At 44.7% G+C, this 27,451-nt stretch overlaps 1 protein-coding gene across 2 annotated transcripts; it reads right to left on the bottom strand.

Annotated features, from left to right (window-relative positions):
• Nucleotides 1-114: 114 nt before the first annotated feature.
• ADI1 (acireductone dioxygenase 1) lies at nucleotides 115-13,760 on the bottom strand. 2 transcript variants are annotated; one of them, XM_044418765.1, is made up of 4 exons: nucleotides 13,563-13,760; nucleotides 8,366-8,485; nucleotides 3,036-3,215; nucleotides 115-1,061 (listed from the first exon to the last, which is right to left on the bottom strand). In XM_044418765.1, the coding sequence occupies exons 2-4, from the start codon at nucleotides 8,414-8,416 to the stop codon at nucleotides 921-923; spliced, it is 372 nt and encodes a 123-aa protein (XP_044274700.1). In that variant the 5' UTR covers nucleotides 8,417-8,485; nucleotides 13,563-13,760; the 3' UTR covers nucleotides 115-920. The 2 variants fall into 2 exon arrangements, with proteins under 2 accessions (XP_044274700.1, XP_044274694.1); XM_044418759.1 differs by having other exon boundaries at nucleotides 13,628-13,760.
• Between the last annotated feature and the right edge of the window lie 13,691 nt (nucleotides 13,761-27,451).

Below are 27,451 nucleotides of genomic sequence, written 5' to 3'. Positions count from 1 at the left end.
GCTGGTAACTGCCGCACTAAACCAACACTGGCTTTACACCTGCGCCAATTCTGCCTCCTGCGACAAACGCGTAAAGTGTGAATGCTCATACTGACACAATATAGCAGCGCAGGATTAACCAGAAGATGCAGATTTGGTTTATTATCCCTACAAAAAATTAACATTACAGCAATTATAAAGCACAACAATGATTATAGATAAGGCAGGAAATACTCCAGGCACAACAGTGAATCGGGTAGTGATTTCCAGCAGAGGCAAGAAAAGTTGATACATGCGAACTACAGAAATCACCCTTCCAATTAGAACCTGATTTGGTCAGCACTAGAGGACTGATATCAGTAATTTCTGCTCAGAAGGTTGTATCTGATGCAAGGATCCTTGTACCAGGAGAATTTCCCTCCCACAAGTACTTCCATGGTACAACCTATTTTAAACTACCTGAAAGGTTTACTTTTATTTTTGAAAGAAAAAAAAGATTCCTCACTGTACAGAAAACAAGAAAGTTTCTGTTGTACCTTATCAGTCTTCTCCAGTCTAGCTGTCTCCAAATACTGTGGACAGCAGCTCCCACAATCCCCAGAAATGGGCCATGCAGACTGTAAATGACAGGCACTGAAGCCCAAAATACATGGTGGGTGCCAGGTTGGGGAAGGCTGTGCTATATCACCTTACTGATATAACTGAATATTTAGTCAAATGAATAGAGAACAGCTTGAAATGATTAGTCAAGCTTAAATTCATCCTCAAGATCTGCTCAAAAAGTTCTCTCTGATTTGAATGAAAGGAAATGCGTCCCATTAATTTAGGTAGAACAGCTCAAAATTCCCTATTCACTTCCCCTATATTAGATCTGCAGGAAACCAAAGGTTCATTAATAGCATGTGGTGTGAAGAATGCTGCTCTGGCCTAATTTGTGTTTTCTATATCTTGCCAGGTGCTCCTTCTACTATCTGTGCCAAAAACTGTTGGTATTGCTTTCGAACAGGAAGGTGATCCACTGGTCTGTTGTAAGCGGTCCACACGGGTTCTCCAAAAAAGAGTCTCATTGCCTTCACGTAATTCTGGGGGCAGAAACAGAAACATTTGCACTTGATATGGTTAACTTCTGTAAAGGAGATGGATCAAATGTACAAAAAAATGAAAAGAGAAAGATTGAAAAGAGAAAGATTGTGCTTAAGAATAAATGACTAGACTTCTCGAGGTTTGCAAGAGGAAAAACACAGTTGGGTTCATGGAAACTCCACTGCTGAAAATATATCTATGCCCCACAGCTTGCTTGAGTGACAGGCCTGAGCGATGCTTCTTCGCCCATACTGATTCTTCACCTCTCAAAGGTTTGCATGTAGCCAGCCTTTAAACCATGACTTGCTGGTTCAGTTTGTAAAGGAAACTCGTTTGCCAAAGCTAGGAAGGCTCCTCTTTAACCAGCACAAAACTGGAGGGAGGGAGAGCTAGAGCTCAAACAATCCACTGTTTCTTGAGCAGCCTTGCTACATTTGAATCAAACTGCTATCCTTCCACTCTAGAGGCAATATTTTATTACCCTTACCAGAAATGGATATCAAGTCGCCCTAGTGCAAGTGGCTTCTAGCACAACTCCAAAAGCACTTGCAGATGGGAAAGGTTTCCCTGGAGAGCCTGTTGCACCCAAGGCTGCTGACACCAGTGCAGTCTCATTTACATGAATGGCACTGTCCACAAGATACTGCCCTAGCCTTCCGCACACTGCCACCCTCCAGGTGATGCAGATGTCAACTCGCATCAGCCCCAGACAGCAAGCTTGACTGGGATTTGTAGTCTGAAACGTATGGAGGGGACCAGGCTGGGCGAGGCTGTTCTCCTCATATCTGGGTAGCTGAGACTGGAGGCAGTAAACTTTAAATGAATTTATAGGCAGCGTTCCCAAGCCTGCTTAGTGAATATGACAGGGGGTTATGGTCTGAAAGAGCAATCCTTGTAGCAATTTTAACAGAATGGAACCATTTCTCAGGTAAATGAACTTTTTAGTGCAGGACAGTTATTTCCAAAAGACTTGGAGTCCTAGTGTATTTTCGGTCTGCAAATTCCACTCGACAGATTTCCCAGTGTGGTGCCCAAACTGGTCAGCCGTCAGCACCCACCTCAGAAGGCAGGGCCGTGTCAAAAGAATATCCGCAGCTTCCTGTTGCAAATGCTTTCTATCCCACTGCAACAAGCCAAACAGGACAAGCAGATCCGTCCTCCCAAGGCGCCCCGGATAGTTGCCATGGCAACACCAATCCCTTGCTAAAGACGGATTTTATGACCAGGCTGGAGGCACACGCACCCCATTTATCTGGAGAAGCAGCAGCAGAGAGCACAGAGAGGACGTGTGCTCTAATGCGATCCCTCCCCGAACCTCGAGGAATTGATTTCTAATCCCAGATAGTTCAGAACGGCAGCTTGGAGGACAGGGGCATTTTATGTTCAAACCCGGATTGATGGATGCTGGGCTTGGATTTAACTGCACAGCCAGCCAGAGTACCAATGCTCTAATATATACAAATGGTGCATATAATATACATAGAACAAAAATGTTGCATATTATAGGACAAAAACTTTGGACCCACTGGAAGGGAAGGGTCAGCAAAGGGAAGTACTGCTTTCCCCCGTTTGCTTTTCAGTACGCTACTAAACACCTACATTTCAACACAGCCTGCTCCAAGCTGGTGGGTGGTTTAGAAATTTATACTAAAATAATGTTGCAGATGCGTGGGACTGCTATCACTTCCATATAGCATGCATATGTGGTTGGGGCTGATAGGAGTTGCAGTGCTTGACATCTGGAAGGCACCAGGTTGGGGAAGGCTGCTTTAGCATACAGACTCTGCTTCTGACAGCCTGCCCCCATATCACATCCACACATTTCCAATTTAGTAGTTCTATTAGCAGCTCTACACCTGCATACAATTCTGCTTCAATAATATGTGAATATGGGGTGTGTGTGTGTGTGTGTGTGTGTGTGTGTGTGTATGAGAGAGAGAGAGAGACAGAGAAAGAGAGAAGTAATTTCATACAGATTCATCCAATGTAAATCGGTGATAGATGCCAGCGGGAAGCGTGATCATGTCTCCCTTTTCCACAGCAATCCGGACCCATTTGTCGTCTTTATCACGGACGTCAAAATACCCACTTCCTTCCAGGATGTAGCGAATCTCATCATCCAGGTGTAAGTGCTCTTCATAAAATATTTTTATCTAGCAGAGGGAGGGAAGAGAGACAGCAGCTTTTCATTTAGCAAGTCTATTACAAGCTGTAAGCACACAGCTTGCTGCAAAGATTGCAAGACATTACATCAGAAACCTGACATCCCTCTTAATAATAAACCTTCGGCATTGATGCAATGTGCTGAGTGTTCCAAATGATTCAAGTGCATCTGTCTTGGCAAAATGCACGGCAACCCTGCAAGGTTGTCCGCTTCCAATGCCAGTTCACACTTGTGGTGCTTACACAATACCAGCTTTAGTATGAATAACACTGATGATCTTGCTGCCCCTATTTAAGCAATGCTCCTTTTTGTGCAATACTCTTGGGAACACTGCACTGGATTTCCTGCAGGAGTGAGCAGCCTGGTGAAAGAGGAAGAATGTACTCAGCCCCTTATATGCATGCACCAAAGAGGGCAGGGGAGCCACCTCTTCCTCCAGCACGGCAGAGAAACAACTCCTTGCTCTCATTGGGCTAGTAATGTCCTGGGTTTATTTGCAAGGGTGGCCTAAATTATCTTAGATATTAACACAATAAACAACCATCCTATGATCTTGGGAGAATTTTCATGCCTTTTCCAAGAGAGCAGATTGCCTCTTCCTTTAGGCATTTCAGTGCATTGCATTTAGACATATGCCATTTTCAAGTGGGCAGCATTGTATACCAATTTACTTGTGTAGATTTCAAGCTGACAAATATAAAACCCAGAGCCTCTACTTCGGCCTCCATAGACATTCTTTTGTCCAGGTTTCTGGCAGCCTGGCCTTGTACCACTCACCCTGAGGTCAATCCTTCTTCAGGAAGAATTTGTGTGTTTTGTGGCTGTAAAAACATGTTCTTGGTGCAGTACTTCTGCTAAGACCTTTAGAGAAACTCTTTCTTTGTCCAGCAGTTTCACTTATATCAGCACTTAGGACTTAACTGGTCCTAAGGATGCATAAATAAATTTAACAGGCAAATTGAACATATGCTCCCAATTTCATCATGATCACAATTCCATTTCCCACATGGTCCATCATCCTGTGGCTTGGATCCTAAGGTAAGTTAATGGAAGGAGTTTCCCATCCCTTAATTACTCTACAGCCTTTAGAGAGCCTCTCTGCATGGTCAGGAAGCTCTCAAGCATAATGGGGTAACAGGATGTGAAGGGGCTACTGCGGAGATGCGAGGTGGCTCATTGTCCAAGCTCAAGCTTGGCAATGCACACATTGGTCTACCTGGTGGGGCCTTCGGCAGGCATCGTAGACAGGGCGAGTACGTATCCGTCAGAGACATTTTCGGCAAGGGGCGGCACAGAAATGTTCTAATAATAATAATAATTTTAGCCCCGCACTGAGCACACCTTTTGAACCCAGATCACTAAGCCATCGAGGAGAAGGTGTAAGAGATAGAATTTGGAAGTAAGGGTCAGGTAATAGAGGGTTTTTTGCTTTTTTATATTTTTTGTGGTAGTGAGGGAATGGGGGGGAACCAAAGATAGGCGAGAGGAATAAAGAGTAAAGGGTTTGTGACTGAAAGGTAAAGTTTTAAAGGTAATGTACAGATTTAAGCAGGAGAAGGTATTCTAAGGAATAGCAGTGAGAGAAACCTGAGGCACCGTGAACGGCAGTCGAAAGTAGACTGGCAAACGGGCAGGAACCCCGCCTATTTATGCGGAGGTGAGGAGGGCAGTTCCCACCAAAACAGTTAATGCTGAAACTTCCTGAACACAGGCAGTGTGCAGGCACAGCACCCATACATGTGATGCACAGAGACCACAATGAATAAGTGCCCCCTGCCCCCATCCCATCCAGTAAAGATCAGGAGGGTCTTCCCAGCAGGCCTTTTGGGAGCATGGCGGGCTATTGCAGAGGCAGGGGATTAAAAACTTTCATTTCATGACCTCCTTCACAACTGCCTTAGGTCAGGCACAGAAGACAAGCATGCTTTAGGCATGCTCACTTAAAAATGCAATTCTTTCACCACTTTAGATTCTTTCCCATATCTGCCTCACTAAAATAAAGCTCACTCAGTAACTTAAAGAATGATATTGTGGATGGTTGAAAATTGAGCAGAATGAACTCGACAAAGTTTGTCTTCCTAAAAAATGTATTGGAAAGATTTCATTGGCATGTTTTCTAGATATGCTTCTTTGTAGTATATGTTAAGACACTCATGCAGAAACAAAACAAACCATTGAATAAAGGATTTCTCGATCCCTCCATGAAATCTGTCTGTCTTACTAATAGCATGCCTCTCATTATGTTAGATTTTTTTTCCTGCAACCCATTCTTACTAGTACTGCTAATGTTTGATACCAGTTGCATGCCATGAATCTTACACAGTGCAGAAAAGAGAAAGCAGCTGCCCTGAAATATGTTTGTGTTATATGTATGGAAGTAGATAGCAGGGCTGCCATTTCAGGTCTGGGCTGCAGAAGATTCTCTGCAAAGTATAAAGGTCTGCTCTTGAATAGGTTCAAAATTAAAGGGCTGGAAAAGTGTATTTGAAGAACCCTAGTTGTCAACACTTTGGTGGATATGTGTTGATAACTTTATTATAGCTGTTACAAGCAGCAAAAGCCATTGTAGAAACCATGTTGTGACTCTGACGTGCCTACAGCTATATCCAGTGTTATATGTACTTTGAAGAAACCCATGGAAACAAATGAGACTTAAGTTAGCCTAAGTTCCATTCCTTTCAATGAGCTTCCTCAAAGTGGGGCTAACACAGGGTATAATTCCCTGTTTAATTGCTTGTAACAATAGGCCTTCTGTGTGCAAAGTCAGGGCTCCCACCAACCACAGCCTGAGGAGCCAAAATATCTAGCAGTTCAAAAGAGAGGAAATATCAGTGAGACTTTCAAGTTGCATTTGGAGAAAGAGGAGTCATCCTGAGGAAGGATTTTCCCCCTAACGCTGGGGTTTTTAGGCATTTTCACCAGCTTTCTAACAAAACCACTGAAAGGCTACAAGTTAGCCACCCCAGTCTAAGGTGAAGAAGGCAAATGAGGCCAAATGAAACTGCTTATTCCCAAGAGTTTTCCCAAAATTACTCCATAATTACTCCCTGTGGGTGTTAGGAATTGTCTGGGAAGGAAAGAGAAGGAGGCATTGCATCCTCCTAGCCAGAGTGGTCCAGAGCAGCCTTTCCACAGAGCACTAAAAAATCTGCCACTATGCTTCTGCTGGACACCACTGAAAGGGCCACTAAAGGAATTAAAACAGTCCAAGGTCTGGGTGCAACACAACCTGTTGGGTTAAACCAGAAGGCAACTGGAGAGATTTAAGCTCCTCCTGGTGGGTCTGTTGTCATCCCTTCCTTCTAGTTGGGTTTGCCTAGGGACCCATGCTCTACACATACAGCACTTTCTCCTGGGGAAATCCTAAGGCCTCCTTAACTGCTCTTGGAGTGGCCACAGCATATTTCCTGTTTTCTGGGGCACTTCCCACACAATGGACAATTAGGGGAGTGTCACAGGGCTTGGATCCTAATATAAGTTCACTTGATGGGGGTGAGGGAAGGAATTGGTGGTGGGAAGAGTGCCTGCTGCTGTAGCACCTCTTGCTTCAGGCCATTCTCACCTCGCCCCAGCAGGTGAATAAGAGGCAAACAGATAGATAAAGCCCCAATTGTTTAGTGTGTAGTTGAGGTTTATCTTTTTCTTCTTTCTATTGCAAGTGTACACAGACCCAAAATAGAGCAGAACCACCACAGAGTGGGAAGGGAAGATGACCCCCCCCCCCCCGTTTTTTCTGACGCCCTCCTCCACGTGCATTAGGGTTTAGAAAGAAAGAGCAAGGTCCCTTTTGATGCAGTTTGTCCATCCATGCTACCAAGTGACAATGCTCTCAAAATGTTTTCCTAGTCAAGGAGACCACAAAACCTCACAGATATCAACTATGTAGGCATTCTTTGTTCCCTCCAATAATGAATTAACTAAATTAACTCCAAATGCATCACCTTGACAACCAAAGAAAGGAAGGATGAAGTGTTCCCTCTTTCTGAGAAGTCTGAATAATGTCTCTAGAAATACCAGATTTGTTTTTTTATTGATCATCACCTGTAGGAGCACTAACCAACTGTTCAGAAGCTTAATTTTATGCCAAGTAAAAGAGAGCTGTTGATTTTTATCTACCCCAGTTGGTGCCATGGAATAAGAAATGCAAAATCCCAGAAAACATATTTTAGATTTTGGACAAATAGTTTAAACATATTAAATCTGTCTATTTTATATTGCCTGCAGAAGAATCCTGTCTGGTCTGAAAGCTTGAACAAGCGATACAATTTTTCAAGCAATGTGATGCAGAGGTTTGACCAGAACTGAGAAAAACCCCATTCTTATCCCTGCTTAGCCATAAGGTTCTCTACATGACCCTGGACTACTCACCATCTCTCAGCCCTTCCTACCTTACAGGATGCATTGTTAAATGTACATCATCTCAAGTTCATTGGAGAAAGAAGATAATGTTGATGGTGTATCTCATCTTCATTCATCCTGGGAGAAAATCTCATTTGTTTCACTGAGCCTGTTCTATTGAGAATTACTGTGTTATGGTCTAGAAGACTCCTAGACTGTAACCATACACTGGAGAGCCAGTTTACATGTGGGTGTAGCTCCCTTGTGGACTGTAGCATGACGTGATGACTGTACATGAGAGCCAGTGCAGGCAAACGATTCACACAGGCCGGTACAACTCAGCTCCTTACCTTCCTCACTAATTGTGTGGTGAGAGCTTAAGTGATGTACATTTATGGGCAAACCCATCCTCAGATGTGCCTTTTTCTCCCCAGGTCAGATTGCCATGCCTTTCATAGCAGCACAAGTGGCACAAATTAAACTGGTGTAGTTTATCTCATGTCTCAGTCTGCATGCCAGAATTCACCTGCTCAATTCAAAGCGCTGCTAAAAGGTACAGGAACCTTCCGAAAAACCAGAAAAGGAGAAACAACAAGAAAAGCACACACCTTACTATCTGAACAGATCACAAAGACCCTGAACAGATCGCAAATACCCCGACAGGAATTGCATGCCTAATTCTTCAGGAAAGCAGACCCATTGCTCAAACAGCAAAAATGGAAACTTTTAAAACTGGCACACACTCTAGTGGCAGACTCCAGCATTTACCACTGTTTCAAGGCTCAATCAAAGAATGATCACCTTCTCTTCGTAGTTTGGCAGCTTATTTTTATCTATTGTTATAATATCCATCCCAGTGTAGTTGTTCTCCTTCCGAATCTTCTCCAGCTCTGGGTCATTCTCATAGCGGTCTGCATCTAACTATGAAATGAAGAAAAGGATTTTTGCTGTCAAACAGTTCAAAATGAGGCAACCATCACTAAGCATTTCCAAAAGGCTTTCCAGAAAAAGCAAGTTGTCGGTATTTCCATTGTACAGCTGAGGAAATGAGGCCACAATATGAATGCCTGCTCACCTGAAGCCATAGCTCACCTACAATTTAGACCCAAGCCAGCACAGACCTAGTACAAAGAGCCTCTGCTCACAAGGACAACACTTTCTGTTTATGTAATAACAAACAATAATAATTTATGATACTTCAGGTTTCTACAATATCACTTGTTGGTTTTCAAAACATTTCACATACAGCTCTGGAACTTTCTTTCCCTGGGATCTGCTTTCAAAGGCAATGTAAGATATTGAGGGGCCAGTAACAAGGGAGTTACACAGGCTAACAAAGCTTCAGGGGTCTAAAGCCAGCCCACCTGGGGTCCCAATCTGGCCTGACAAAGCTTGTCAGACAGGCATGGTCCCTTCCCCAGGCCTCACCCCTTTCCCCTGACTGCCAATCATTATTTTATTTATTTATTAAAACATTTTTATGCCGCCCCATTCGCCGAAGCCTCGGGGCGGCTCACATCATCATTAGGCAGCTGCTTGGCCTTGAATGCTCTCCCCCACCCCCATATTTTGTATTTTGTCCCCACCCACCATAGGACTGCAGCCCCTTAAGCTTTTCTGAAACTGCAATCAGTGATCAGGCTAGAAGAGGTTCAGCACCCATGGAGTAAAGGTTGGAAATGAGATGTTGCTATCAGCTTTGGAACCCTTGAGATGGATTCCAATGAAAGAAGAATGAAGCCATTTTAATAATTACAATTCATGTTTTCTTTAGGCACGTATTTATCATAAAAGACGATCCTAGTCATAGATCTCCCCAATTTCCTTGGCTGTGGCAGCATTCCCCCTCTGCCCCCATAATCATGGGAAGGGCTGCCAACCCTATCCATGATCCCCCCAAGTGAACTATTTATCCGTGCAAGTGCATGTTCAAAGATGGTCAGGACTGCTCAGTTCAGGGATAAAACATCTTCTGGGAAGTGGCAATAATACTCTTATTTACTGGATCATTTTGGTTCTTCAAAGGGGGATTATGCCTCGGCTGATCTCCCACTGTAAGTACAGGCTTTCCAGAGAAGAAGATACACGACTGCCTCAAGAAGTCCTTGTCCACAAGGAACTCTAAGCTCTTTCATACAAATTTCCTTTCCTGGGTTTCCCTTCGGGCAGCCTGCCATCTTTGGCAGGGCAGCTTTCCAAAACAACAACGTTATCCTCAATAGGGAAAGCAGCAGGAACCCAGCAAAACAAATGAGATTAAATTTAAATGCTGACAAGAATCAAGGGATTATCATCAAATATTTCACAGATTTTATACACTTCCCAGATCCAGCTTCTCCACATTTGCTCTCTGTCTGCAACGGTTCTGTCTTCAAGGTAGCAGTACAAGCAGCATAGTGAGAGTGTAGGAACAGGTATATTGCTGCTGCCCATATCTAGGATATTCAGTGGTTTGTACGAATATTCTTCTGCTGCTTTCTCCAACCCAAAGCCAACCCCCAGATGCATTAAACTACAACTCCCATCACTCCCTCTTAGCTGTGGATGGCTTGTGTTGTAGTCCAACACATTCCTGGAGTGTCACATTGGAGAAGGCTTCAGTGGAGGGACAAGCCGTTCTATAAAATGGGTGTTAATTTAGCAATGCCAAAGGTGCATGCATTTCTCCTTCACTATAGCTCAATGCTTTGTTTGCTTTGAAAAGCATCCTCTTGCTTAGTTAGCCTGTAACTCCTGATCACACACCAAAGGCTGGTAGCTGCATTGTCCCACTACAGCAAAAAGAACCAGGGTAGGATATTCCCTAAGTGGGACCAGCTTCCATATAATGACTTAGTTCTTCAAAAAAAAACTCCTTCAGGCTGGATGTCAAGCAGAACAGTGGAGCTGGGTGGGTTCTTTGCCCTCCAATCATTCAGAAATACTGCCTAATTTGGCTTCTATTGATGCTTTCCCTTCCAGCCGCACATCACCTAAAATTAATCCCATTTTTCTAATATAAGGGCTACCAAGGCTTTGGTTTAACTTATGCTCTCAAACTCACAAAGGATCTGTGTGTTCTGCCTAGCACTGAGAACAGAATTATGACTGCTCGTGTTTATGTTTTCATTTTTAAAAGGGCAGTGGTGGCATAAAGGGAACAGCCATTGCTTCTGCCTGTTTCATTAACCTGAAACGTTCTGCCGCTGCCACGGTTTAACTAGCCTTTCCTAACCTGGTGCAGTGCCCTCCATATATTTTGAAGCACACCTCTTACCAATCCCAGCCAGTAGTGCCAGGGATAATGACTTTGTAACCTGAAGCACCAAATGACTTTGTAACCTGAAGCAACCTTGGGGAAGGCTGGCACTAATCGACTCAAAGAGCGATCCTATGGCCCCTACACTTCATGGGTGGGGTCACTTTGGATTTCCAGATCTGAAGCTGAAAACAGAGCTCTGACCTTGGAGCTGGGAATACACACGCTGATACCCCCTCCCCAGCTGATGTGAAAAAAGCCAGAGCAGCTGCCTTTCTGAGGGGGTGAATGACCCCAGAGAGGCTGTAAAGAGGTGTTCAGGGAGGCGACGAGATCGCAATGACCAAGATACAACACATTCTCTGCAACCTTCTTCCTTCCCTATCCTAAGTGTCAAAAATGGCTGTCTAGCTAAAATGCAAAGCAGGAAGAGCAGGGCGGTGGCAATCACTGCCATCACTCCTTTTCGTCTGCACAGGATGCTAGTAAATGTCCAAGTCTGGGGGTGCATGACCACTGAGGGCACCACCCCAAGGAGTGAGCCTTTAACAAGACGATTTCTGCAGCATGGTCTATGCACTTATTTATGCACAGGTAAGTCCCACTGAACTCAACAGAGTGTTTTCCCAGGTATGTGGGTACAGGAGTGCAGCCGAAGCATATCTGCTTGCAAACAGGTCCCACTGAGCTCAGCGGAGCTTACTTCTGGTGTGTTTAGGATTACACTGTTAGTCTGCAGAAAATCTCCTACACTCGATTGTAAGACTATTACAAATGTCAAGTCTCCAATCTGAAGAAAAGTGCTTGAGAAGCAAAAACACAGCGTTCTGTGCTGCTTCAGTTCAGGGATGCAAAGCCTGTGGCCCTTGACCACTTGCTGTACAGCCCCTGAAGGGACAGAAGCCCACCTGTTTTCCCAGGCTTCTGAAAGCAATGGAAATTGCCTGGAGACAGTATAGATTTTTACCTGCATACAGCCCCAAAGATCTCTACATCTCAGGACAAGGAGAGAAAGTGTATGTGTGGGGGGAGTGTGTGTATGTGTATGCATGCATGTGTGGCCACAAAGGACACTTAGTTGATCTCAACTGGTATTATTGTGATTATAGTTTGTGAATCCCCTCCCTCAACAGTAAACTGCACAATAGAATATGCATTTTGTAACACAATGTGTTAGCCTGTCTGAAAATAAGAGCACAATAAGCACAAAAATATATTTCCTAGAACCTTAGCTGGGAAACTGTGAGTAAGCATAGGGACATTTTCCCTATTCAGGACCAAAACACACATGACTTTAAAGATATAGCTTTAGCACACAGCTACTTTTAAAAACCCCCTCTAGAATAAGTGCAGGAATCTCAATCTGGAATAGGACCCAAACATAAAAACCCTTTAATGCTAACCTCTCCAAACACAGTCCACATTAAGAGCTCTACATCTGCAATGTATATTGCCAAACTACGTACAATCCTTTAAAGTACTGAAATTTCTAGCCCTCATTCCTGTATAGCTGAGGAAAGGAAAATGGGCTGTTTTTATACACACATTTTCTGGAGCAGGTACAGAAATGTAAATACGGTGTACTGAAAAGATCTGAAAGCACCTGATGGAGCCAACATTTCAGCTAAGTGGAAATGGAAACAATGCACTGTTCAGGGCATGGGTGACTGTCATGTGACACAGCTGCCAAGAAGAGAGGGGTTCTGGCACGAACAGGAACATCCATGCTCCCAACTCTTTTGCCCTTTCTGCTCTGGCATAAACCTGCCAACTCATGCTAGTGCTTCATACACCTGACTGTAGCCCAGAAATGCGCTATATATATATATATATATATATATATTCCCATTTTATTTTCCCATTATTTTAAGTATTAGCATTGTTTTAAAGACTGGATTTAAATAATATTCTTGATGCTGTACCTTATTTATTTATTTATTTAATCCCTGCCCTGAGACACTGTGAAAGGCAGAATACAAAGGCTTAAATAAATAAATAAATAAATGCCATAATATATCTGTCGGTCTGTGTCATGTAGTTTTGGTTACAGAGGGCCCCCTGTGTGTGTTAGCAATGTTGCTGCTACTATCTGGTCTAGGTTCCTGGGAGGAGGGCTGGAGGGCTCGTTTTGAATTTAAGGGGCCCTGTGGGGGAGGGGCGTCGGCGCCCCCCTCTCAATTTTCAGGCGGACTGCGGGCTGCTTCTACGACTAGTAATAATCAGGCTTTCTCCCAGCCTTCCTCTGACGAGCTCAGGGTGGTCCGCCCACCCGAGTTGGCCACACGGACCACTTCGTGTTCGCATCGAGCAACCGTGGAGGAACCGGCTTGCGTACAAAGGTCCCCCCGGGAGATCCCGGCCTGACAGCGGGATTGCAAGTCGGATCTGACCAGACCCTCCAACGCAGCTCAGATGCCGGGAGTGAAAACTGCCCCGGAGCACAGGCGCCTGTCAGGGGCTGCTGCACGAGGTGCCCTGGGGGCGACCAGCGCGCTGCACTCGCCTTCAGGCACTTCCCAGTCTACAGAAAAACAGCCGCTCCCAACTTCGTCCGAACAGCCATTATTTAAAGCTCGGGTCCAGCCGACACGTGTTGTCTGGTTTGCCCTTTTTACTCTAGAGCTGGCACCGAGGATCCAGCCCGGCTCTTCAAAGCCGCCCTCACCACTATCCCAATTCGGATTTTTCTCTCTCTTCTTTCTCGGGGGACGCGCTTATTCTAGCGTGAAAATGGTTTCGAAAGAGGCTTGGCTGCCAGACCCAGACTATCGGGAATGTCTCCTGCCGGCGCCTTTCCCGCAGCGCGGCGCTGCCCTCCTGCCTACTTTCCAGTAGACGACGCCAAGCCGACGCAGCTGCTGGAGGCTGACAGGCTCGTTGGGCCGCCGGCGGTGCTCCTTTTGCGGGTCCTCCTGGGACTCGTCCATGTACCAGCTCTCCACCATCGCGAGCCACGGCGAAGGCTCGCCCCCTTCCCAGCAGCCAGCGGGGCGCTGCGTCGCATCCAATCCGGGCCGAGGGAAGGCGAGGCTCCGCCTCTTGGCCGGGCGGCGTGCTGGGAAGCCGAGCCGGTTCGTGCGCGGGAGCCGCGGCGGAGCGTTGCCCTGGTCGCTGACCTTGCTCGGGAAACTGCCCCGAGGTGCGGGGTCACTTCCGTCCTGCCGCCTCGGGCAAAGGCCCTACCCGATGCCGCACGTGGCAGGGCCCGGTCCGCAGAGTGAAGGCGAGGGCGCACCCGTGCAAAACCGCAGTGGCGTTTCAACTCGAGTCTTTTGGCTGAGCCGTGTGCATGTGTCAACCTGCGCACATTTGCCAGGTTCTTACACCAGCAAGCGCAGATATTACGTGTAGCATTTACGAATTCGAAAGCTAGCGTAGTTGAGGCATTCTGCTCGTGGGTTTCTTTCCACTTGTTTTCAGTCTGCAAACCAAGCGGTAGTATAGAGGTAAATGAAAATGTGCAGCTGTTCAGTCGTGTCCAATTATAAGCGACCCTATGGGCTAAATAAATGGGCTAATCTATGGAATGTGCTCCCCAGAGAGGTCCGCCTGGCGCCGTCGTTACTTGTTTTTCAGCGCCAGGCGAAGACCTTTTTATTCAAGCGTCATTTTAATTGTTAATATTGGATTTTATCTGGCCAGGGCGACTTATTTTATATTGTTATTTTTTGTATTTTAACTTAATGTTTGCACTTTACAAACAATTTAATGTTATAATTTAATGTTTGTATGTTAACTTAATGTTGTAAGCCGCCCCAAGGCTTCCGCGAATGGGGCGGCATAAAAATGTTTTAATAAATAAATAAATAAATAAATAAATCTTGCCACACTTCCCGATCCCTTGCCACCTCTTTCAGCTAAACTACACTCTGGCCCACATCCACTTTAGTGGAATCTAACCACCTCGCTCTTCAGCAACCTGGTTTTCTCTTGCTGCTGGAGTATTCCAAGCATTTTATCTTTTTCTAATGAGCTTGATTGCATGACATACGTGTGCCAGTTGCAAGCCTGGAGAAATGGAGAGGGTTGAGAAAATACCTGGCAACCTACCTTGGAAAACCTCCCCAAGAAAACCCTATGGAGCAGTTCTCAAATGACAGTACATAGTACCAAATAAATGAAATGATACAATAAAGAAATATATTAAAGGCAATTTAGACTGAAATAAAGGCTACAACTTCTAGCATGCCCCAGGCAGCCAAAGTTCCCTCTGCAATAACTCCCACAAGATCTGCTTGAATCCTCCGGTATGCAGTTTTGGGATGCTCCTGCATTTGGCTCTGCAGGGGGATGCTCAGGTGACTGCTGCAGCTGGGAGTGTCTTTGTCCCCCTTAGGCTGCTTTGCTGACTGAGGATTCCTAATAAGCTCTCAGACCTGGCTACAACAAGAGATGCCATAGTTGCAGCTACACCAGATTATTACAACATGCTCTTCGCGGGGCTACCTTTGATGAGTCTTTTGAAATGAAAATTAATATAGAAGTCAGCAGCAAGAAAACTGTTGGGCACTTGCTTATGAGCACCTATTAAAATAATCAGCGGGGCGGGGGGGGAGTCCATAGTGCTCTGTTGGTACGGACTGATCATATCTGTTCAGTTTTGACCTTGAGCCCCCTGCAACCTCTGCAGGGGTGAGGGGGACCAAGTTTGATGGGCAGCTCCTGGAGGCAGATGAATCCAAATGGATTTTTGAGATCCGCTGGGGAATCGCCTGCAGGCTTAGCCTGCAGTCCTGCTGAGGCCCTGGACACTGCTCAGAGTGAGGAGATGATGCAGGCTATTGATATGATTCCTCCAGAAATCTTAGAATTATGTCACCTCAATATTCTGAGGAGCTGAGTGAGGGTGATGAAATGGCTGTGTTGGTGGTAGAGGACAAATGTTGAAAGACATGTAATGAATACGCTAGAACACAACTAAGAATTCATTCACAATCTTCTTCTGTGGCGGTAATAAGGTAAAGGTAAAGGTTTCTCCATGACATTAAAGTCCAGTCATGCCTGACTCCAGGGGGCAGTGCTAGCTGAGGGAGCCAGCGTTTGTCCGCAGACAATTTCCATGGTCATGTGGCCGGCATGACTAAACACCGAAGTGCACGGAACACTGTTACCTTCCTACCGAAGTGGCGCCTTTTTATCTACTTGCATCTGCATGCTTTCGAACTGCAAGGTTGGCAGGAGCTGGGACAGAGTACGGGAGCTCACCCCATTGTGCAGATTCGAACTGTTGACCTTTCGATCAACCAGACCAGCAGCTCAGCAGTTTAACCCACTGCACCACTGCATCCCTGTGGTGGTGATAGTAGCAAAGAAATCCTGTGGAGCTCTTTCAGGTGGTTAAAGGCCTCTTGCATGCAGGCTTTGAAACACAATAACCTCCAGATTACTGGGCAATATTGACATTGAATTAAATAAATAACTTAAAACCACAAAGGCTGTGTGCAATTTACTAGACTTTTGTGGATAAAAGACTTCGTGCTGACTCGGAAGCCATTGCTTTGACAGGGTATGAGATGGACGGGACGAGAGCTGTGCCTACTCATGTTATAGATACCTTTTGGTTTGCACAGCCTGAGGACAGGAGCACGCTGTTCGGGGGACTCGGTCTCCTACTTGCTCTTTCGCTCTTTGTCAATCCTGCTTTGTGAAATCTGTCAGAGCCAGAGCACAATCCGGAGGGCACCATGGTGAGGAAGCTTGCACTGAACTATTACGCCACAGAAGAGCTGGCAGTGGGGCATACCATCCCAGCGCACTCCCCCTGCGCAAGCATCCCATCAGATGCCTCTGTCGCTTCTGATGGGATCTGTAAGTCTTACGTTGCCCTGTCTGTTTTAAGAAGGGCTCAGCCCCAGCAAGCAGCCAGCTGGTTTTGTCTGCTTATCCTCAGGAAGCAACCCAGTTAAAGAAGTCTTCTCCAAATTGTATCTCTTGCTTCTTAACTCTGGTTGGAAGGCAGGTCAACTTGAACCATGCACAACTTCATAAAGTCCAACCCATTGTTCTGTCACCCAGCCATCAACAATATGCTCGGCACTGTTAATCTGCAGCTGGCTGATTTCACGGCTTCTGCCTGCATAATTTTCGATAATTGCTATTTTAACTCTAGGCAGCATGGTGAGGGAGAATTGTACCCCTCTAAAACAACCACAGTGGACAAGTGAACTCTGCAGCAGTCAGTAGCAGGTCCATTACTTGGCCCTTGGGACTCAGGTCACTGGAGGGAACAGGAGGCACACACAGTCTCACCACGAGGTAGGAAGAGGTCCGCTCACTGGAGGACACCTTTCTGATCCACTCACCAGTCACCACCAGATACTTTCCTCCTCTGTCTGCAGATGGCTGACACCTTAGCAAAATGGAATGGTACATTCCAGTATTCCTAGCATGGTCCAGACAACCATGACAAGCTTGATGAAGCCAATGAATGCACAGCAGCTGTAGAAAAGGCAAACTCCATGTGAGGCATAATTCAGAAAGGAAAGAAAATAAAACTCTCAAGATCATGCTCTCCCTGTAATCTTTTATGTAATTGCCGTTAGAATATTGTGTACAGTACTGGTCACTGCACCTGAAAAAGGACATTATGGAGCTGGGGAAAGGTTCAAGGGAAGGGCAACTAAAATAATGAAGGGGCTGGTGCAATTCCCCTTTGAGGAACTCTTACAACAGTGATCGTTTAGCTTGGAAAAAAGGAGAGTGAGAAGAGGTATGATAGAGGTGTTTAAAATTATACCTGGCGTGGAGAAAGTGGAGAGGGAGGCTTTTTCCTTTCTTTCCCATAATACCTGAGATTACCCCATGAAGATGATTAGTGGGAGATTTCAGGATAGATGAAAGAAAGTACTATGCACACATTAAACTATGGAATTAACTGTCACAGGAAGCAGGCGGGGTGGCCACCAGTTTGGACGACTTTTAAAGGCGATTGGACAAATTCATGAAAGGGGGGGGGGGCTACTAGCCTTGCTGGCTAGGTTCTACCTCCGTAGCATGCCTGCTTAGACCAGGTGCTGAGCAGCTTGGGCAGGAGGAGGTCTTGACCCATCATGCTTGAGGGATCTTGTGGGCAGCTGGTTTGCCACTGTGTGAACAGAGCACTAGAGTGTATGGATCATTGGTCTGACCTTGCAAGGCTGTTCCTATGCTCCCTATTGAAAGCGCTAGTGTGAGGTTGGACCTTATGCTTAGGGACCTGATCCCATAGAACCATGGACAATATCTTTTCCAAGACCTTTGTGTATTGCACCTGAAGGTGTGGTTGATAGATACTGCTTAGTACTCCTAAACCCCACAATTCATCCATGTCTACCAAAACTGCAGCACATAAAAATGATGAGTACATAGAATGTTCTCAGTATCGCCTGGGTCAAGTACTAGAAGCAATCTTCTACCAATGCTGGAGTGCCTTCAGAATGTTTTATCACAGTGATTCATGCCCTTTTGCAGGCCTGTGGAGGATGACAATCAAGGAGTGCCTGGTAACCAATTGTTGTCAAGTGGCTTTCTGGGCAGTCACCCAATTCCCCCTCTGTCTCCACTTTTCATGGCTATACCTCTTCTGCATCTGGAAGAAATTGAGCCAGTGTGGTGGTTCTGTCCTTGGGTTAGGGCACTTGACATAGCAAGTGTTGGTTGAGAGGATGTGCAGGAACACATCCCCAAGCTCTGTGAGATCAGGAACAGAGCAAAGCGGCCAAATACTGAATCAGACCACTGGCCGATCAGAATGAATGTTGTACACACTGAGTTTCAGTGGCTTCACATTCAGGGCTGTTCATGCACAATTTGACATGCAAAATCTATGCATTTGGAGCTACTCCACTAACAGCTGTTATTATAAATGTGTTCCATAGCAGCATCTCTTGAGTATTCTTATAGCTCTGTAATTTTGTAAGTGTCCATGCTAAATGTTTCTGTATGAAGCCCAGGGGCACAGGTAGGCCATTTTAGACTGCAGCCTTAGTGATATTATGGGGCAGCCGTTTAAATGGCCATGCTAATGGTTGTTCACCATCCAGTGAGATTTGGCTAACAGGTGGTATAGAAGTAACAATAGCAGCAACAACAATGTATAATAATGTGCTTTATGTCAGTTATGAATCACATGGCTAGCATTTCTCTTCCCACCCACCACAGCAACCATTCCATGCTTCACAGCTGCTTCTGTATTTCTGACAGGTTAGAACAGCAAGAATACTGTTTGCTAAGACTGATCTTTTAAAAAATACTCTGAACATCTACAGCTTTGTATTTTAAATTCACTTAAAGCATAGCACTGAAATCATGATTGTGGGTATAAAATGGAGAGTGTACCTCATGCCCTCCTTACCTGATGCTGTCTGGATGGTCCTTTGGGGTGGACTGCGTAACCCGATGGGGCAGACTGTGGCCCCAAAGTCAACTTACAGCCTGATGCTGCACATATATAGCAGTGAGTAAGAGCTACTTCGTTCTGTGGGGTTTACTTCCAAGGAAGCACACATAGGTAATATTCACCCCCACCACACACACACACATGCACACACGCCCCCCCCCCCCCCCAGCTAAGTACAAATACTCATGGACGGAATGAAGCTTTTCCATTTGTAATGCTATGAGCTTCTGGAATGGAGCTAGAAGGCCAGAGGAAGACTGGAAATCAGGCCAAGAGAGACGGGCCTTGCATTCCTGATGCCAGAGGACTGCGATCAGGTATTACAGCTTCACTGCAGGGGTGTGTGTGGGGGGGTGGGCTTATTTCTTTGATTCGGCTGCCACATAAGCAATCAAGTGGAAAGCTGTCATCATCTCGGGCCTGCTTGCAGAGAGGAAAAGTCAGCGAGTGTTATTGCCTTTCATCTAGCAGGAGAGAAATAGGGCAGGTTGCCAGTCTGCACAGGACCCCAAGAATTTATTGTGCTTAAGGCTCAATCTATACACACACACACATCTCCTTGAACATTAAATTCCAGACAGGCCCTGCTCACAGCGGGAGCCTAAGGAAACACCAAATGTTGCATCTTGGGGTTGTTGTCTTTTTCTCAATTATTTTTAATTCAGCTCCCCTCTTGCTTGTGGATTTCCAAGCATATGCCGAGCACAGCTTGCTGTGTTATCAAATGATTTTTATTTTGCTGGTGCATCCAAAACCGACACAGGGCAGGATCAGAAGCGATCAGCAGGATTTTTCTAAACTGCCTGCTCCTGCGGATGCCTCCAGGCCTGCATTTTCTCGAGCTCCCCGGACTGCTGGAAACGCACCTCACGAAATGCTGAAACGCTCCAGCAAATCAATTCTGAGTCAGATGCTCTTCGCAAAACCCCCCTTAGTCCCTCTAGGCAAAACTGAAGGAATTTCTTCTAAGCTAAGCAGGCCAGAAGGCTGTCTGAAAAAGACAGATAGGCAGAGAGGAAAAGAGCTCTAAAGGTGCAAGTAATGGAAGACTTTCTCAAATTGTTCGACTCCGGCTAGAAGACCAGTCAGGGAAGCAACAACAGTCAGCATTAGGCCATTTGAATTTCCAGGTCTCAAGGTGCAGAAAGTTAAATAGTGCACCAGTAATCTTTTTCAGGTGAAGTTTCCTCCACACCCCAAAACCATTGTTGGAGTTTCAGCTTTTTCAAAGCAAAGAGAGAGTCTTGTGGAATCTTCAAGATGAGCACATTGATTATGGCATAAGCCTTCATGGGCTACAGCCAACCTCACCAGGTGCTTGAAGTGTTAGAATAACTCTTGGCTGGTGGACAGGATGAGATCCTGGCATTGGCAGGAACCCTTTCTCCCCGACAGCAGGGTGGGCGGACAAGTGTCAGAGGGTGCCCATGGTCTTCTTTGCATGTTCCAGAGTTTTACTTCATGAAAGATTTTTAGAGTTGTACGTATGTATGTGTGTATGCATAAATTACATTAAAGCCCTCCATACACTATTAAATCCTGACCGCCTTCATTCCTTGATTAAATCTAGCATGTGACCATTATATTCTCAGCTAGATACTTTTAAACATGCAGTTGTGGATTCTCAGTTTGCTTCCACCAGCAGAAGCAATTTTCACCAATTCCTCTGTGCCACTGCAGCCTCTTGTTTTCCTCAAAATATCTCCTCTCTGAAGTTGTGAGATTCTTTGGAATAGTAAAAGGCAACAGATGGGGAATCAACAAACATTGCCCCCCTTTCTGCCAGCAGAATCCTCCGCTGGATCTTAAGGTTTCTGTGAATAGGAGTCCTCGTTTGCAGAAGACTCACTTAGGATCTCAAACCATAATGTTTGAGATAAGAGGTACATATGGTCAGGTTCGGCACCATCCAGGCCATGAGTCTACTTCATACATGGAATGTTATGAGGTGGTCCAGCTGCATGTATCTTTAATATGCATCCCTCCTGTGTTTTCCCTCCACTTTTCTTAACAAAGAAAAATTGTTAAGGCAGAATCACTGCAGAGTCTTTTGGTTATTAGCACTAGGAGCCCTCCATCTGGAAGCACCATTCCACAAAGGCATATTCATCTATCTTCCTGGTTTAACTTAAACCAGCTGTGACATGTTTTGAGTAGCACCCCTCATGAATCCTGCCCTACTGTATCTTGGCATCATAGGGTGACTTAAGCAATAAGCAGACATTCATATATACTACCGGGTTTTTACCTTTACATACTTGCTTTTTTCATGTAGCAAAACACCACACTAAGGAGTGATAAATCCGAACTTGTTCTATAGATAATTTGAATCATTCAGAGACATGCAAAGGGAAACATAAAGTAACTTTTCTTTGATTTTAAGCAGGAGTTTGCCTACTTTTCTGTAGTTTTTGTACAGGAAAGCCTACCACACCCATGCACACACACTGGCAGAGATCTACAAATGCGTGACAATAAAGATTAAGGCTACAGACATGGATTGTCAGGGCTGAGTGTTCATTTAAGAACTTTGGGGATCTTGATGTGCTGCTTGTGTTTATCACCCACCCTCTGAGGCATCCTGCATCCAGGTATGCCTGTTTTCCCAGAAGTGAGTCCCATTAAGTTCACGGTGGTAAACATGGATAGGAGAGCATCCTCAGACCTTGTCTAAGAGCGCAGACCATGCTTAGATAGACCAGGTCCAACTTCCAGAATCCCCGTATCAATGTGGTCGTCTTGGAAATGTGCCTAAACATACACAGGATTGCCCTCAGAATCTCCAGATTGTGTCCTTTTGCAGTGTATAGGGCAGTGATGGTGAACCTTTTAGAGACCAAGTGCCTAAACTGCAACCCAAAACCCACTTATTTATTGCAAAGTGCCAACACTGCAATAATTTTTTTAAAAAATGAAGCACCCAATACCAATTCCTATACCAAAACTAGTTAACACTATTAGTTAACATTAAAGAATTGGATATTCTCTGGATCAATGATCTACGGCAGTGATTCTCAGCTGGGGTTCCTCTTGAATTTGCTGATCACTAGCACAAGGGGACTTTTGGCCTGCTCTGAAAAAAGCATCTGAGTGCATTTCCTACCTTGTGGGGGCTTCTGCTAAAATCACAGCCAGTCCAAGCAAATATACGTATATATCCTTGCTCTTGTTTTCATATATTCTTCACAAACAACTAAATATGATGCTGCAGATTCAAATATGCCAGGAGGATGGCACAACATTAAAAGAATCTCAGTCTCTTAATTAGAACATCTCTTTGCTAAATCTTACATATCAAATTTCAATTTTTCATAAGAAAACTCAAAGCTAAAATCTTGTGTTAATAAAAATGAAATGTATTAAAATTCACAGCCAGTCCAAGCAAATAGATATACATCCTTGGAAGCGCACTGACCGGCCATGTGAAAGCTCGGACGAGTTGCCACGAATGAGTTGCGGCTCGTGACATCATCGCCTGGTGCCTCTACTCCTTTCCGAGCATGTGCATGGCTCCTGTGTGCACTGTTATCTGATGCTTGGCTGCTGGGGCGACTTGGCGCACGTGCCAACAGAGAGGGCTCTGTGTGCCCGCTGCAGCACACGTGCCATAGGTTCACCACCACTGGTATAGGATATAGTGCAGCCAGCCTTGGTCTAAGGAGGTTAGGATATTGTTTTAATTTAAAACAAGCTTTTGCTGTCCTTATGGTGGTCGGAAGGCAGGGGAGAGTTACAGTATGGCCTGGTCCACAGATTAAGCAATAAAAACAAGGCTTTTATTGACTTCCTGACTTCCCTAACCTAGCACTTTCCAAATGTGTTGGACTACAGCTCCCATCATTCTGGGTCTGCATGATATGGGGCTTGTAGCCCATGATCCAGAGGACTCCAGGTGGGGAAGGGTGGCAGTGACCTCAAGTTGCAGAGATCATCGTCCCAACCGCATCTATAGGAAGAGACCTTTTGTGTTTTTTTGAGTTAAAGAGCATAAATGTTTTATTTTAGCTTCTAACATGCTACTCATGATGGCTTCCTGGAGCAGGTTGTAACTTGATTTAAAGAATTAAATCTTTAAAAGCCTGTTATGGAGCTGAAACTGATGGAGCTGGTAGGTGTGTTGTTTCTGTCATTGGTCCAATCTGGGTTTGGTTTCTTTTGAACATGGGCATTGGAAGCATTTCTATCCTGAGAAAACCCAAGCTTTCTAAACTGGCAAAGGGGCAGAAGAATGGTGGTTGGACTGAGGCAGAATAAAAGATGGGGGTATTATAGTCTACTCATTTGGTGCCAGAGGCGAGAATTAGATGCCATGCTTTCCACATAAATAAACCAGACAGGCATTTGAATCTTTCTCTCCTGGTGACCGAACAGCCTTCTGTACTGCACTTCAAGGAAGCCGACTAGCTTAGGGGGCCCCAAGTGGGCATTATGTGGTTCCCCCCACTCCCCACCCCCTTGCTGAGGCTAACTAGCGGAGGCAGATACCTCACTTTGCCTAACGAGAGGGCCAGCCCCGATTGCAGCCACACTTGTGGCTGGGACACAAGGAACAACTCCAGGAAGATCTCATGCTGAAAGAAGTAGCAAGAAAATGTGCCTGTTTAGATCTTTTGTGGCTCTCCAAAAGCAAGTGTTAAAATTAAGGGTTGCTAGCGATATCTTATTAAGGAATTGACTTTCTGCAATAGTAGCCCTGTGTAAAATTACCAATTACAGAGGCTAATACTGGATCCATCAACCCCTTCCTATTTCATGAATTTAAACTAATCAAGTGCACCAAGAAAAGCAAACAAACAGACATTGTTTGTAATTGCCCAAATAAAATAATCCCCGCAACTGGATGGTCAGAACTAGTCCAATGATATTCCATTAGCTGTAGCATTTCCCATGGTTCCATTCCCCCCCTTGCAGATACCAAGATAATGACTCCTCCTCCTGGATAAGCAATAACCTCAGCAGAAGGGGAGAAGCTCTAGAAGGGAGAACGGTCATGGAAAAAAACATGTTGTGTATTCTGAGCCATCACCTCCCAAGGAGATCAGCAAATGACTTTTGCCTTGCAAGTTCAAGGAGAGAATGATCAACAGTACCACAGATTCTGATGGATGAAGGGGAATACGAATAGAGGACTGGTCATGAGACATCATTAATAATCTAAAGAGAACCAGGACAATGTGGAAGTCAAATTGCAGGGCATCCAGGCAGAGAATGTCGTGTCAGGCTTGAATGCACTTCTCTCTTTTGTGGTGGTGATTTCCCTAGGAGATGTGCTTACTGTCTAATTAGTTGCATGGAACACAACACATTAGCTAAGCTTGGTTCCTCCCATTTACTCCGTGCTTTTTCATGTAGCTAAATCACTGGTATAGACAAAAACTGGATTGTGTGTCAGTGAAGCATCGGAAAGAAAAAGCTATATAACAGACCCAGAACCCCGAGGAGCTGATCAGGACCAGAGTGAAAAGGCACCTTCCTTTATGTTTTCTCATCCATCTTTTAGAACAAGGCAGAGAAAGAGGGGCTTTAAAAGTGATGCGACAGACTCAATGTATGTTCAATCAAATCTTGACAAAACAGCTTGATAATGAAGCAAAAGTCCTTTTAGTAATGGTGTGATGTTCCAGACTAATTAGATAATGCCTTATTTGAACCGCGATCAACTTGCATAATATTACTATTACAATATTAGTCGTTATTTACCCACCCATAAGATTAGCTGTTTGCTTAGAACTCAGGCTTGCAGAATTCCAAGCATACTAGAATGGAAGAATGTTGTCTTCTTTATAGCGGTAGGTTAGTGCAAGTGCTTAATGTAGCCCTGAGCAGTTAATGAAATTAGAGGTATTCACACTAGCAGTGAGCAAACACCGAACAGAAATTGCAGTTCTCCTATCAAGTTATATTTATTTATTTAGGATATTTATATACCATCCTTTGCAAAAGCCTCAGGACGGCTTACAAAGATAAAATACAAATATCCCCAAACATAAATAAATTATCAACCCACTCATTATAGGTACCTCAGTTCAATCTCAGATGAAACTTCTCCATTCCTTCTGAGAACTCATTACACACACACACACACACACACACACACACAATTATGCAAGGGAACTGCAATATGGCATCACACTATACATCGTGACTTCATGCTTCCATACCTTACATTAGCCTCTTAAATGGGCTGTTTCTGTGAGTCCTACTGCAAACTCTGTGGCTGATATGGAGCTGCTGGAGCTGGAGATTGTGGAGTAAAGAGCTGCCACAGCAAGCATTGTAAGACAGAGGCACCTCTGGCCGCCCAAGTCCAGCAGCTGCCTTGGGCTGCGCTGCTCCTGTCCTGACCTCCTCCTTGGCTTCCCTTTCCACTCTGCCCTTCCAGTGCCACTTGCCAGCATCAAGGCCTGTATTAGACATTCACGTACCAAAACAGGCACAAACACTCATGTCTGATCCTTGTGCTTGTCCATGCAAACTGCAGAGGCATAGCCTAGAGGTAGATGTAACTTACAATCAATCTCGGCTTAAATAATAAAAATACTAAAGTTTGTTAGCCATCCAATCTCTATATGCCTATAGGTAACATTAGCATAGAGTACCAATGGATCCCCTCATTTTCCTAAGATTCCAACAGAATTGGGTGATTATAAAACGGACCAACACAAGACAATAAATGCAGGTCTCTCTGAAATACCTTTCCTCACACACACATTCCCTGATATATTGGACGCATTGTGTCATTTGAGAGCAGTCTGTATTGCTTGAATATTCTCCAGAGATCTTGACCTTTTCGAAAACCATGCTTTGCCTCATTGACTTTGCACAATCCACTGGTTTTGTTACATAGAAATTCTACATTATATACTGGGTAGAATGACGGTAGTGTTAGGGATGTCAGGAATGTAGTTTTGACATCTGGAAATATCAGCTATGTATCCAAAGCTGACATTTTGTCCTTTCCAGTGAAGAACAAGGTCATATCGCACCCAGGAGGCAAAGGGTCCCCACACTTAACAGCATCCTGCACTGAAGGCTGGGCCAGATGGTTATGACAAAGAAATGTAGAATAGAGCTCATCTTATTGTGATATCCACTCCTCCATTCCATATTTATTTCTATTCACATTAGGTATCATTTACAGATAGGTGTCATACTGGAAGTATCTTCCTCCTTGTAAAAGCACCAGACTAGATGCAATACTGTGCTATCTTGTAGTTGCCAAGTTACCTGAAGGTAATATGATTCAGAGTAGCATTTTGGTCTGGGGGCACATATTCCAGTTATTAATACGTTTGACTCTTTGTGGAAAGGTGACAATATACAGTCTGATGCTCAAAGAAAACACCGACCTCGAAGTGATGCTGTGACAGCTCATGCAGCACTGGACTGGACTGAGGGATAACTACATGGAGTATTCCAGGACTTGTTTCTTTTCTCCCCTACTCTCCGCACTTACCTTTTGCAAACCTCTTCATATTGCTACACAGCCAGGATGACCTTGGCAATATACAACAAAACTGTAAACCTGTTGCAAGTCTGTCACCTATTCTGTAGTTGTGCATTCACAGGAAAATTACATTCGGCATCATTCATTGCATAGGTAAGGATTGTCCTGACTCATGGACTACATAGAATGTTTTTATTACTCTTGTCTCCAGAGTGGGGCATTGCCTAGGAGTCATAAAAATGTTTAGCGATGGTGAGTATAGACATATGCTAAATGTCATACTTTCATCCTTACGTGTGCACAATTTTAGGTTTAACTGCTCTGTTACCAACTTACTGGTATAAACACTTGTTTTGGGATCAGTTCTTCATTTAAAAAGATTGGCAACACAGAAGGGCTGGGAAAGATCAGCTTGATGTCTTGTACAGATGAGCAGGGGTAGATCATTCCAGTATAAAGCACATGTTCTTGCTTTGTGTTTAGGAGATAGCATACTAGATTCTTCAAAGAGAGATGTGTTTTTAAGAACAGCAATGCTATTTTGTAACATGTCTACCTAATGTGATTTACAAAGTGGTGACCAGCTGAAAAACTTCCAGGATGGTGCAAGCGGCTTGCTAACATCATTTTGCTTCCAAGTGTGCTGTGTATACGCCTCCTCTACTTCCATAATGATCAAATACATGTACCTGCTTCTGTTTCTATCCGTTGATCAGAATTGTAATACACTTGGTGGAAGAAAGAAGTTTTGCAGCCCTTGAAAGTTAGAATATAGAAGTAATATCTGAACTTTAAAAACTATTTGTAGATGTAACCATGTTACAT

The sequence above is a fragment of the Varanus komodoensis genome, unplaced genomic scaffold, assembly GCF_004798865.1.
Source record: "Varanus komodoensis strain SLA01 unplaced genomic scaffold, ASM479886v1 scaffold10, whole genome shotgun sequence".
Taxonomy (NCBI): Eukaryota; Metazoa; Chordata; class Lepidosauria; order Squamata; family Varanidae; genus Varanus; species Varanus komodoensis.
Note: the sequence above shows the minus strand (reverse complement) of the source record. Positions and strands in the feature narration are given on the sequence as shown.

What these genes read in the sequence shown, in the direction of transcription:
- ADI1 (XM_044418759.1), bottom strand. Translation starts at nt 13,747, where the DNA reads ATGGTGGAGAGCTGGTACATGGACGAGTCCCAGGAGGACCCGCAAAAG. An exon ending in TTGGCGTCGTCTACTGGAAA is followed by an intron (nt 8,486 to 13,627) that starts GTAGGCAGGAGG and finishes TTCATTTCATAG; the next exon opens with TTAGATGCAGACCGCTATGA. An exon ending in TGCCAAACTACGAAGAGAAG is followed by an intron (nt 3,216 to 8,365) that starts GTGATCATTCTT and finishes TCCCTCTGCTAG; the next exon opens with ATAAAAATATTTTATGAAGA.